Source organism: Echiichthys vipera (genome assembly GCF_963691815.1).
Source record: "Echiichthys vipera genome assembly, chromosome: 16".
Classification (NCBI taxonomy): domain Eukaryota; kingdom Metazoa; phylum Chordata; class Actinopteri; order Perciformes; family Trachinidae; genus Echiichthys; species Echiichthys vipera.
In genome coordinates this window covers 15,603,667-15,617,330 of record NC_139841.1, presented here as the reverse complement: position 1 = coordinate 15,617,330, position 13,664 = coordinate 15,603,667, and the positions used below count along the sequence as shown (strand labels likewise).

At 41.1% G+C, this 13,664-nt stretch overlaps 1 protein-coding gene across 2 annotated transcripts in view; it reads right to left on the bottom strand.

Annotated features, from left to right (window-relative positions):
• Nucleotides 1–13,664, bottom strand: part of strbp (spermatid perinuclear RNA binding protein) — a 73,363-nt gene continuing 59,699 nt past the window's right edge. For both annotated transcript variants that reach the window (XM_083930247.1, XM_083930246.1), the window contains exons 7-19: nucleotides 12,761–12,873; nucleotides 11,800–11,895; nucleotides 11,298–11,409; nucleotides 10,960–11,057; nucleotides 9,132–9,237; nucleotides 8,265–8,348; nucleotides 7,399–7,607; nucleotides 5,478–5,630; nucleotides 5,063–5,197; nucleotides 4,372–4,512; nucleotides 3,595–3,724; nucleotides 3,008–3,061; nucleotides 1–460 (exon numbers count right to left, since the gene is read on the bottom strand). In XM_083930247.1, the coding sequence (XP_083786373.1) occupies nucleotides 384–460; nucleotides 3,008–3,061; nucleotides 3,595–3,724; nucleotides 4,372–4,512; nucleotides 5,063–5,197; nucleotides 5,478–5,630; nucleotides 7,399–7,607; nucleotides 8,265–8,348; nucleotides 9,132–9,237; nucleotides 10,960–11,057; nucleotides 11,298–11,409; nucleotides 11,800–11,895; nucleotides 12,761–12,873 (1,508 nt within the window). In that variant the 3' untranslated portion in view covers nucleotides 1–383. The remainder of the gene's footprint in view (nucleotides 461–3,007; nucleotides 3,062–3,594; nucleotides 3,725–4,371; nucleotides 4,513–5,062; nucleotides 5,198–5,477; nucleotides 5,631–7,398; nucleotides 7,608–8,264; nucleotides 8,349–9,131; nucleotides 9,238–10,959; nucleotides 11,058–11,297; nucleotides 11,410–11,799; nucleotides 11,896–12,760; nucleotides 12,874–13,664) is intronic.

Below are 13,664 nucleotides of genomic sequence, written 5' to 3'. Positions count from 1 at the left end.
TCTTTTTACAGAGAATGTTGTGTGTATCATATTGCAAAAGCTATCCTCTTCCTGGCAAAGAATAAACACAATAACAAAAGGCTGATATATATAATTTACCTCGTCTCAAAGAATGAGGTCACAATTCACAGTACAAATCCTTCAAGTTTTTTTAAGAACTTAAACCTGCAGTATTTTTTTCATATTCATAGAAGTTTCTGGAAACTGTAAGAAAACAAAAAGCAAAAAATTGCTTGTACAAATCTTCAGCTCAAGTCCTTAATCCTCTCCCCAGTACTGATATTGTAGAAAAAAAAGTTTCCCTTCTTAAAAAAAAAAGAAAAAAAAAAGAAAAGAAAAAAAGTACGGTTTGTAAAAAGCATTTGGTGTGTGTGTCTCCTGTGCTAAAAGAAGTGGTAGTGGGGGACGGGGTAGGCGGGCACTTTCATGACAGGCAACAGAAGCATTCTCTTGGGCAAACCTAGAGGGGAGACATGAGAAGAGCACAGCTCTGCATCAGTCCAGGGAAACAAATAAACCAAGTGTTTCTTTTCTCACTACACTACACTACACACAACGCTACATCTAGGTCCAACAAACAGCCCTCGCACTACACAATCAGGGCTCCCACAGGGGGAGTGTAAGTGTGTGAGAACAGGCCGGATTCTGTGTACACGAGGTGACATCCTTCATCGGTGGTGAGAGGAACCGAGAAGGACAGAGATTCAGTGTTAAAGAGAAGTAAACAAAAAAAAGAGTTAAAGATTAATTTTGGTTTATTACAACTTGGGTCTCACTGTTTTTCTTTGAAAACATTATACTCATCAAGTTAACTGCTGAGTGGCGTTGAAATGTTTGTCTCTGTTTATTATTCCAAATACGTTTTGCATATCTGGGGTTTGGTTCTTTTCAGTGATGTCACATTTCAAGATCTCAGCAATTAACCTGGTGAGTATCATGTTATCATCACAGGATATTAAGAATGATGAACTTCTGATTTAGAAAAAGTTGTAATAAAGCAGAATAAGTCTGATCAGGATCCTTTGAATGGAGACAGCTGAGCAGGAGAAGTTGTTGTTGCGCTTTGGAAAAATGTCTATACTACAGTGTGATATAATGTCTTCTACTGTATGATCTTATGGTCTAAGCTACAATATTATGCAATGTTACAGAATTATATAATGTTCTGTGTTTTACAGAAGAGCCAACAAGAAAGCCAAGAGCGGCAACGGGCGCCAGAGCATGGTGAAAAAGCAGGAAACAGGATGAAAGCACTGTTTCCAAAAGATAAAGGAGTAGTTTGTTTGTTTTTTTTGATTGTTTTTAACATTTTGGACATGTTTTCCTCTTGGTGGATTTAATGCAACAATACTATCGTTGTACAAAAACAATCTATCTATCTATGTATTGTAAGTAAACTGGGTGATATAAGAAAAAACATTTTTGATTTCCACCCCATTTGCCTTTGGGAACCACTGAGCAAGAAGCCTAACTAAACAGAGAAAAAAACCAGCACAGCGAGGTCTCAACATCCATCCTCCGTGCTGACGCAAATTGCGAGGATGGAGCATTTCATTCCAGCAACTAATTCTGAATATTATACTAGTTTTAATGTCTATCTTTTATTTTTCAAAATAACATGAATTGAACTTCCTTCCTACTTGCAGGAGGTTACAGCTCAGGTTCTACCGAACTCATAATGATCACCCACCAGCATATGTGACGTGTACTGATGAGTCACGGGGCAAAGACATGAACGATTTCTTCTTCATCACCCGCACAGAAGATATAGGGCATTTAATCGCGTCTTTTCATTGGCGAGGCATGAAGCATCCCACTGAATGCCTTCTCAAATATTTGGGATGTCATGGCCATGACCAAAATTGTTAATAAGAAGAGTAACATAACAAAAATAAGTCTAACAGTGACTGGAATTTGCTAGCTAGTTGTAAGCAGAAACTGCAGTCGAATTCTAAGTATTTCAATAAGCGCCAGGGTCACAATAACATGTGAGAAGTGTGCAGATGCCACTGACTGAAACGATACACCCCAATGAATACAGAGGTCCAGCTCCACCGTAAACAGAAAAACTAAGGCGCACTTCATATTCATGGCTGATGGGATCTCATGGGGGTACTTGACGCCTGCACGGGGCCCCAGATCAGTTTCTCCTAGCACATAAGGACCCATTCAAACTCAAAGCTGTGGGATGGACAGAGAAGCCTACATGTGTGCACATACTACACAAGGCCGAGTCTGTCAGGGTTAATATGACTGTGTATGACAGAGGGACACGTGTGAGGGAATTCTGCACCAATACCTACGTTGTTAAAATTAGCAGCATTAACTTGACGGAGCAGTGCTGCAGTGGCAGAGCTGCCCTGCCACTCTGTCTTAAATAACAGCGGGTAAAGTGAGGAACTCACACTATGTGTTCTGCTAATCTCAACAGAAATGAAGACGACAGCAGCAAAGGCAGTGTGTCTGGGTTATAATAAGTCCCCCAAAGCATGTATACTTAGTTAGAGGTGGCTATTTTGGTTTGTATGTGTGTGTGTGTGTGTGTGTGTGTCTGTCTGTCTGTCATCATCATTATAATTTTTCTGATGTAAAGGCTTGAGACCGACAGCAGCTATTTACTGACGGAGTAGTGATCCAACCATGAGATGAGGAAGTGAGTGCCAACAAGCAGATTAAGAAAGAATTGGTGAGTGGACAATAAGCCAAAGTACAAACAGATTTGCTTGAACATGCAACAAAGAGGCAACATTAAAAGATTTGTTTAGTCATGACTGGAACCCAGCACCAAACCATAAAACTTGGAATACCAATTAATTTTGAGAAAAGGGGAGAAATTGAAGCAACAGCAAGCAGAAGAAGAGTTGGAGGTGTAACATAAACTAACTGAAGAATTAATTTGCCCTCTACTGGTTAGCAGTTATGGTATTTTGGCTTAGAAGGGAACTGTATGGTTGAGAGGTAGGAGGTAGGAACGAGTTGACAGGAAAGACAAACAAGAAGCACATACCGTATGCAGGAGCAGCTGCTGCAGCAGGACTGTAGCCATACGGTGTCCCAAAGCCTGTTGGGGAAGAGGTTACAGGGTCTAATTCAATTGCGCACTTGTTTAATTCCAAAGTGTATTTTTCATCTGCAGTAAGTTTAGATGGGTGTTTTGGACATTCTGCACTCTGGCAGACTGATATTGGGTCAGGGTAAGAGACCTGAGTGAAAGTTACACTTCTTCCTAACAAGATTAACTGTTCTATTACTGTACATTCACTCATCCACTCAGTATTACATTAGTGGAGGTTCAGCACTAAATGAAAAATAATCAAAATGCAGGGCCAATAAGACACATTCAGGAAAACCTGATCAGGTTTGAGGGCAAATAATCTTCAACATTATATACAGTATATATACAGTATATATTATGGTAAAATGCATCAGAATAAAGAAAATATCAGCCGTACAAATAACTTTACTATTTTATAGGCTGATAAAATTGACTAAAATTACGTCCAACCAACCCATATAAAGATCAGACAATACATTTAAAGAAAGTACTGTCTCAATAAAAACAACAAAACCATATGTAACTATCATTCTCACTACCTGGAGTGACATATCCAGGTGCGGCTGCACTGACGAAGGCTCCTCTTGCGAGGGCTGCTCTTCCTCTTCCTCTGGCTACCTGAGCTGCTACTGCTGAGGCCGCTGCTGCCGCAGCCAGGGCTCCTTTTGTCTGGACACAGATGCATTGTATGTGAGTGTGCTTTGGACATTCATGACACAAAGAAACACAGTATTTAGATACACAGATGCATAGAAATATGGTGCATAGAAATAAGACATACATTGTGAAATGGACTTGTATTTATATAGCAGCTCTTATTATCTTATTATTCAAATCGCATTCATACACCCATGTGTGAGCAATTAGAGGTTCAGTGTCCACACACACACACACACACACACACACACACACACACACACACACACACACACACACACACACACACACACACACACACACACACACACACACACACACACACACACACACACACACACACACACACACACACACACACACACACACACACACACACACACACACACACACACACACACACACACACACACACACACACAGAGATAACTGTATTGATCAGATTAAACACTTGTTAAACTTAGTGCCATTGATTACTGATGGATGAACAAAGTGGACAAATTGTCCAGCAGAGGTGATTACTGATGACAACAGATGTTTAAACTTTATCCTCTGTAAAGCGTTAAGAGACCTCCAGATTTTCATTCCGTGCGTGTAAATGCCTCAGACAGAAGCAGTACCCTCTGTGTCTGGTATGTACTGTATGCATGGCTCTTTACCTGGGGCAATATCTTCTTTTTCTTGTTTGCAGCTGCGTTTGGACCAGAGAAGAGCTTTTCCAGAGCTGCCAGAGCAGCACTGGCCTTTGCTACTTTTTTGTTGGGGCCTGCCCCACGAAACTTCTGCCCATCAACCTCCACCTGACATGCAAACACACAAAGGATGTTAAAAGTAATCATGTTTTATGATTAGCGTTAGACAAAAAGAACTCTGCATTTTGGGCATCTGGAAATAACATTTTCTATTGTAATTATCATTTCTATTAGTGGTTTCATGTTGTATGCTACAAACTAACAATTACACAATAGTTTTGCCCAAAACCGTCGGTTTATCAGTCGTCAGTCACTCAGGCACCAAGTCTGGCTGAACGGGATGGCTTGTTTAGTGACGCCCTGCTGTCAGGCAGGCCTGCTAATCAATCAGTAGAGCGGTGGAGCAGTCAGGCATGTCGGAAAACAAGACACCCAACAGAGAACAGGCCCGCTCCAGGAAACAAGTTGACTGATTGATGGTACCCGGGATCGGCCTGTTTCTGAGTGTGTGTGGCATAGCCTCTGAACTGTATGTAGCATCTCCCGCTGCTTAAAGCGCATGTGTACTTTTTCTATATATTTTGGATTACATGTCATGGCACAAGACTCTTTTATAATCTTATATCAGTCAGTCTGTGTGTGTACATGAAGCTCTCACCTCCATCACAAAGCGTTTGTCGTGGCTTCCGCCGCTTTCAGAGATGAGTTCATATTTGAGGCCTCGTCTCTTTTCGTTTAGTTCCATGACGGGGTTCTTTCCACTCGCCGTCAGTATGGGACCCTGAGTTCGCACCTGGGGATAATTGGGATCATTTTAAAGCACCGTCATTGCTTTACTAGAAAGCACACGGTGGGCAGTTAACCTGGGAGGATGATGTGCATGTGCAAGAGCATGACTGTAAACAGGGGGAACTTTTAACAAAACTTTGATACCTTTTATGTCCCTAAACCAGAGATTTTTAATAAAAAATACAATCAATTTCAATTTCAATTTCCCAGACTTAGACTTTTTTAAAAAGCCTTTAAACTCAGTACATTAATTTGTGTATCAGTGCACTTTTCACAATCCCCACCTCCAGTGTGTTGGAACTGTCCGAGGAGTGTGTTGGGTTATTGCTAGTGTGTAACGATGTCTCGCTCTTCCCCTCCCCATCCGACTTCTCGTCTGAACTCATGGGGTCCAGGTCTGAGTCGAAACCTGTGGGATAGCCCATCGCCTGGAGAACCTGGAGAGGGAAGATAATGATAAAGTGAGAAAGAGTTGAAAGCAAAGAAATAGAAAACAAAATACTGAAACTAAAAATTTTGATTCAAAGCATAACCCATTACTGCATTGAATATAAATGGTCATGTGAGAGTTGTTCTGACTAGAAAACCAACAAATTTAAACACTTATTACGTACGTATTTTGTTACTGTGAAGACCATACTTGTTAACTTTGTTAACACAAAGGAAAAAATTGCCTCCAATCCCACGACTCACACACCAGTACGTGAAACAATGCTTTTTCACGGCCCTATGCACTTACATGCATGTGCAGCCAGACCGTTTATCACAACAAACAACAAAAAAACTAAGATTATGACACACAGAAGGAGAGTGACTTCATTCTCTGCAAAGGAAGTCTTTACTCCACTATATCTTTACATAGAAAATTGGTTTACTGCTATATTAATGTTCTGAATATCGAGTAGAGTGCCTATAAAGCAAATAACAATAAATATGAAATCCCTAGGGACTTCATGCGATGTCATCTAACACAGGTAACATCTCAGATAATTTTGCTAAATTGTTGAAATAACACACGAATGAGATAGATCTGGCAATATGAGAACAAATTCCCACTGACACATTAATGTCCCTTTGTGTGATGACTCTAACTCAAACTTTATTGGCATTATCAGTCACAACGATAGAGAACTGCTACCCAAGGCAATATGAATGAAAGCAGTACACAGACATTAAATACAACCACATCTGTAAATGTGTTGAGGACACAAATGACTTAATTTTAGCAACCAAATCCTCAGCAAGCAGCAATACTACAGCATGCTGCTTGTACATTTAATCTAACTCACACAATTGTTACAATGAAGCTATTATAATGAACTGGCTGTACAGAGTCACAAGTCTTCTGTAAATCCTCGACAGCACACACAGCAGAAAAATGATTCCAAACAAAATGCGCACAGAATAGAAGAATGATATGTTTTCACCCATATGGATGAGTGTTACAGCTGCTGAATGAGTAAATACAGTGAGGGGGTACAACAGAGAGAGAGTGAGAGAGACAGAAAGTGAGAGAGAGAAAGGGAGATCAAAAGGTGAGTACATGAGAGAATGAAAGTGAGAGAGAAGGAGAATGGAAAAGGGGGAGATAGAGCCTTTTATGGGAATGGAGCGGATAGGGGATTATCTTGGCTCTGTGCTCTGGAGAGCCTCTTTGTTCACAACCACTTTGGGATTACATGGATTTGCCCACCTCCACAGCGCACACACACACACACACACACACACACACACACACACACACACACACACACACACACACACACACACACACACACACACACACACACACACACACACACACACACACACACACACACACACACACACACACACACACACACACACACACACACACACACACACACACACACACACACACACACACACACACACACACACACACACACACACACACACACACACACACACACACACACACACACACACACACACACACACACACACACACACACACACACACACACTTATTTATATATATTTTAGATACATGCAGGTTAAGCTGCAGCTGGTACTTCAGAAGTCCAGGTAGCCAGAAAAGCCTAATCTCTCCTTTTTATGAGTGAGTCGTTTATCATTTCTCTGTTCTGTAAACAGTATGTTCAAATAAACACAAACATAAATCAGAGATTATGTTCTTTCTTCTGTTAGTTGCACACATACCACACACACTCCTTTTCTTACCTTGACGGCGACATGGAGCTTGGCGGTCTTCTTGGAGGATCCAGATGCTTCATAAATGGTTCCATCCAGATCAACAGACATGGTGAAGACCGGAGCGTGAACCGGGCCCGACTGGGACAGCAGGCGATACTGCAGCCCCGGCCGGATCTGGTTCAACCGCATCAGGGCGTTCATTGGCTGGTTGGAGTCTATGGCTTTGCTGTCTAGGACTAATGCGGAAAAAAATGGAGGGATATATGATTACAGCAGAAAGTAGAGCATATGAGGATAGATTTAATAAGGTTGTATAGGGTGTGTACCAATTATTCATCCGGAATTGGACAGACTTGACCAATTCAGAGATACTTTATTTAACAAATAAGATTTTCTAAAAGTTTTAGCACACTCGGCGGTTGTTTTCATGATGAGTAAAGGTGGCTCTCCATTTTCTTTCTCTTTCAATCACTTTTTTCCTATTTTCCAATATCTAAAAAAGCCTCTCCGTCTCCATTAGTCGTGGTTCATCTTCCTGTTGTATGAAGAAAGAGCTGGGGATGGTTGGGTGGCCTACTAAAACGTTTGCAATCAATACTATTGATCTGCCTCCAAAGGATGGAAGGAAAGTGGAAGAGAGAGAAGCAGACAGGGGGAACAGAGACAGGGAAGGCTTGTCTATATAGACAACAGAATATGATTACTTTCTTCTGTAAGCGTTGTGCTGCTTTGTTTTCAGTGGTTTGAATACAAATAAAGACAATTCCAATGCTGAATAAAACACTGGTAAAATGGTATTCTTATCCCTATTCTGTTAGGTCAAACGTTTTTTTTTATTCCATCTTTAAAATAAATTGAGGTGAATGAACGCAGGTTAAAACCCTCTCTCATACCTTTCCTCAGATTCCTCTTCATCTTCTTGATGAGGTCCTTGTCATCCATCGCGCCATCCTCATATGGCCTCTTCAGACCCAAGCCTAGAGGGAAAGCAAATGGGAGAAGCAGAGAGAAAACGAGAGTTACTAATTAATCAGTGACTATTTCATGTATTTCATGTGAACACACACAAAAAAATTGTGTGACAGAAAAGAAAGGGAGACAAAGCTGTAGAAAAAAAGCTATATGTGAGTGTTAAGTATAAAGATGGATAAACTCACAGACAAGATAAACAGAACAGACAGGCAGAACAGCAAACAGTCAAACAATGAGGAGGACACATAAGCTCCTTTCCTACATGCACCTTAATCTGTAAATGCTCTGGCAATTTTCCATGGCAGCGTCATGAGGCACCAAAAGGCTTGAGTCGATTTTCCATGAAAGCCACTTTGAAAATTTGCCAACTTTCTCTTTTTTGAACAAAAAGCAGGAACATCCCTGCATGAAGCATACACAACATATCACCAAGGCTACCGTGTTTTTGCTGCGACACTGAAAAAGAAATTAGAGTGGCAAAAACAGGCATATTTTGGTGCTTCACATGTCAGCATTATTGACAGTGGGGCTGAAAAACCACCAAATGCATCCAGAAAGATCAGACCTATGTCTGCAAGCCCTCTGCCTGAACGCAGGAATGCTGAAGGTTTCATGAAAGAATGACAGGTGGACGGACAAGCCTTCAAAGCCAGATTAACAGAGTCAGAGTGAAAAATTGATTTATACAGACTGAAAGCCTGAAGAAACAGATCATCAGGCACAAGCGAACAAGGATAGAAAGACGTGAAGGATATACTGGACAACAAGACAGGCTGAGGTAGACTCACCTTCTTTATCAGACCAGGGGTATTTCTGTGATGGTTTATTTGAGGGAAGAGGCTCCATTTCCAAAACCTTGTAGATCTGTCCAAAGGCCATGAGTCTGAGAGCATGCTGTTGGAGGTAACACACAGGAAAGGAAAAAAAAGTTTAGAAGAAACATTCAAACTTTATTGACAATATGGACATTAATTGCCAAATTATTTGCTGTTCTTATTCTGCACTCCAGCAAGTTTTTATCAAACTTAAAGTTGTATCCTACATTTCCCATAATGCAACTTAATAGTGTGTTTAGTGCAAAAACGAACCGTTGATTTGATTCAAATCATTTCGACAACCCAAAGCTACGCTTCACAATACTCTTAAGTTCCACTCTGGTGTCTACTTGCATCATCACGCAAGATTTCAGAACAAGACTTCTCCGGCTTTCCATAATAGTCAGGCACTTAGAATAACAATCTGAGCCTTTCAGTGGCCTAAACAAGCATTTTGGTGGCCGTATATTGTTGGTCCTTGTTGCCCCCTCGTTTACATTGTAGTCTGGTTCACAGCAACCATGCTGCAGCACTTACACTCAATACTGGACCAGTTTCAAAAAAGGTGTTGCCCTTAGTCACGCAGACAGAAATACATGAGGAAATAGGGTCCATGTTAAAATATACAGAAATGATCCTTTAAATATGATCCTGAAATATTTTACTCTCTGATAAATAAAATTCCAACATTTGTACATACCTGTGGACACATATTCTGTTTAACTGGATCCTGATGAAGGTCAATAGACTGAAACGTTGACCAAAGACTAAATAAAAGAGCTTCAAGTGAGTGCGGGAGCAAGTTGAACTTGACTGGGGATCTGTTCCCAGCATCACCCCAAAGGAGAATGTGCATGCTGACTTAGCCTTGATACATATACATGTCTAAACATACATGTAGATGCACATGGGCAAATATGTAAATACGCCCATACCAAAGGGCACTTAATCTCGGACAGATCTATGCATTGATCAAGGTCTACACATGTCTATAAAAAGAACATACGTTTTTTCTTTCAACACACAGCATAGAACTTATACTCAAAGACAACTCGAGTAACTTGCTTTTTGATTCCTTCCCTCTTGATATCAGTACCATCAGCAGACATACTAACCATTATGTGTTAATTTATCATGCTCTTTCCACTGTACCCAAACAATCAGAAAGATAAGCAGAATGGGCCACAATGGCTCTGCTAATACAAATCCATTAGGGAGGTAGAGTGTCAGATATTCATGAGGCTTGGTGTAGCTCATTGACAGAACAGCTCCCTCTTTTCTATCTGCTCTTGTATCTGCTCCAATACAATTATCCCCATTGACATTCCAGCCTCGCTCGGGCTGCCTTCAAAGGAAATGGACGGCAGGATTCACTAAGCCATGTGGCTCAGAGGCTGCCCCGCTTAGTCGGGTGTGTGTGTGAAGAAGGACATGACAGCACGCACGCCCACAGTGCATGCACACAAATACTGTCCTCTGGGTGTCAGAGATGGATTTATGGCTTGCAATGGCAATAGCTTCCCACACCAATCATTAAAATGCAACAACATACAGCTATTTATGGAGACGTGCACGCTCACATGAGTGTGCGCGTGTGTGTGTGTGTGTGCGCGTGTGTGCGTGTGTGTGCGTGTGTTTACGCGCGTGTGTGTGTGTATGCAGTTTGTGTGGTTGAGGTGTTAATGTGGTCTTACTGTCTGGTAATAGGCATGTTGCTAACTGATTCTGAGTACTGACAGCTCAGGGCAAGTGCAGCTGGAGGATAACAACCGTGTCTTAAAGTGTGCGTGTCTGTGTGTACCTGTGCGCGGTAGGTAATGGCCTCTGCCTGCTGGTCGGTCATGTTGGCTAGTGTGTTTGTTTGCTCCTTCTCACACGGGTCGTGTAAACCTGGACCACCTAGGGGAAGCAACAGAAGATGACACACGCAGTCAGTTATCATTTTACATACCGACACTGCAGCTCTGCAACATTTGTATTAGGCTTAATTTTCATGAAAAAAATGATGACTGAAATGAAACGTATCAGCCCATCTACCCACACCTATGTGTTTGGTGATAGAAATTTGCACACATGCTCCTCTGTTGTTTTCTCTAATCTCTCCAGCTGTATTTTCATGCATCCACTATGGCTCCATACCTGGTAGCAGTATGCCTGAGGCCAGACACTCCATGACACGACGTAGGGCTTCTCCAGCCCCGAGAGGTCTGTTGCAGGTGGCAATTGCCTTCTCGCAGATAAGCTCTAAGGGCTGCAAGAACACACACGCAAATGTAAAGAGAATGAGGGGCTGTGCCAATAAAAGGTTTACCCCTTTTTCACAATACCTACAGTATATTAAATTAACTATTATGTTAAAAAATGTTGTATTCACATAATATATTAAGTGGCTTTATCATAACTGATTTTTTTTTATTAACAGCATGTGTGTTAATCAGATCTTAATGAGCACACACAGGTAAATTATGATGATTTTTGAGCATAATTCTTAAAATTTCAATAGAAATATGAACCTCCCATTAGAGCATGTTGAAATAATGCCAAATACATACAGCACCAGTCAAAAGTTCAAGGGGGCTGAACACTTTCTTTTCAGGATTCAGGAACACTCAAACAAAGGCAGTTACAGCAAAAGACTCACCCATCCCTTGAGAGGTTCCCATATGAGGTGTCTATTGCACATGTCTCGAAGTATCCTGAGAACGATAACACAGGACTTGAGCCCGTTCACTCGAGCCTGACAGATCGAGGATGGCAAGATGGAAGATTAAACAGAAAGAGGGAGGAAGGAAGGAAACAAATTGAGTGCAGGGGTAGTGGTATTTGTGCAGACACATACAGATAAACAGCCTGCGTTACACCAAAAAGCCACAAATTTAAGTGATTGTACCTGTCTAAACCCCAGAGAGTGAGTATCCTGAGTTTAGGAAACTAAACCCTTTTGAATCTAGACATGTTTTACTGAAAATAAAATCTCTGAGTTTTGTCTATGTCTTCAGAAAGGACCGAAATTCTGAACTTGTAAAATGTTGTCAGTAAGGTAAGTGAGTTGGGAGATAGATGGGGAAGGATATGGGAGGGGAATAAAAGGGAAGCATTGACATACTGTACAGAGCAGGCAGGTTCACATAATAGCCAAAAAGAAAAACAAATATCAACCATTGCTTTTGTAGCCTTACGATTCTTCATGCTTTTTTCCCAGTTCATTGAGTGTGTGAGTGGAGTCAGTGCAAAATCATGTATATATATATATATATATATATACCTAAAATACACTTTGTGAGAATTTTAAAGACTGAGAGAATCTGAAAGTATTTACATAACCTAAATGTTTGGCAATTTTTGTTCATGATGTAAAACATCCTACAAACTGAACTGGCGATGAGCGAGCATAAAAACATATGTTTATCAGACATATTTATTTGTAATCATTCTAACATATGAATTAAAATTCATCACTTCTATCTATTCTATATATATGTATCTAATCTGAGTGGGAATAATCAGACAGCATTAGCTGACAGTGAGTGTATGCCTTCTAGGTGAATCGTCAGGCTACAATAAGCATCAGGCAGGAAGACAGGAAGTGAGTGGGTGCCGACCTGGAACCACTTGGCGTGTCGCAGCGCTGCCAGGGCCAACAGACATCTGTGTCTATCCAGCACCTCCCCCTCCTCCTCCTCAGCCTCCACTCTCTGCGCAGCAGCACCCAACACTGCCACAAAACAATAACAACCCAATATAGAGAACGTAAAACACACACACGTCATATCTGAGTGTGTGTGTTTGAATTGTGCGTGTGTGAATGTATGCACACACACTTGGAATAGTGTTTGAATGTGCACATACACACACACGCATGCATGGATATTTTGCTACATACAAGGTGCTTTTCATGCCATAAAGTTGTGCCTCTCCTTGTAGAAAGCGCTAACTCTCTACAGGTCACAGATTTGTGACGAATGCTAAGAAAAACGTGCTCACTCATTAAAATGGTGTGTCACTTTCAACACTGTGTTCAGTCGAACATGTGTTAAATGCATCACATGTTTTAGTACACATACTAATACACAATGCTTGTTACATATGTGTTGAAAATTACACACACAATTCAACAGTGATTTAGTAGTTTACTTCCATCCAGTCACTTACAAATCAGTGAAAGGGAGAGCAACTGACATCCCAAGGAAAGAGACAACTTTGTGGGATGGAGAGCCCCCCCACAGACATACACCAAACAAATACCTAAGGAGTGTTTGATTTAATGTGTGGGCATTGTAGGGACACACCCATTTATTTCACTGTGCCCAGCAAGGTAAATCAATCTCTCCTTAATGTATTTGAGGAGGATTCATTTATTTTGATCCAGTCTACACCAGGCAGGAGTCAAAATAGGAGTTTATTTTTGTTCTGGATTACTAAAGGTGCACTTGATTTCACAGGCTCATAGAGAAATGGTGCAGAGAAAGCAATTAAACTCCCTGTCTGGGCAAACACAAAATCAAG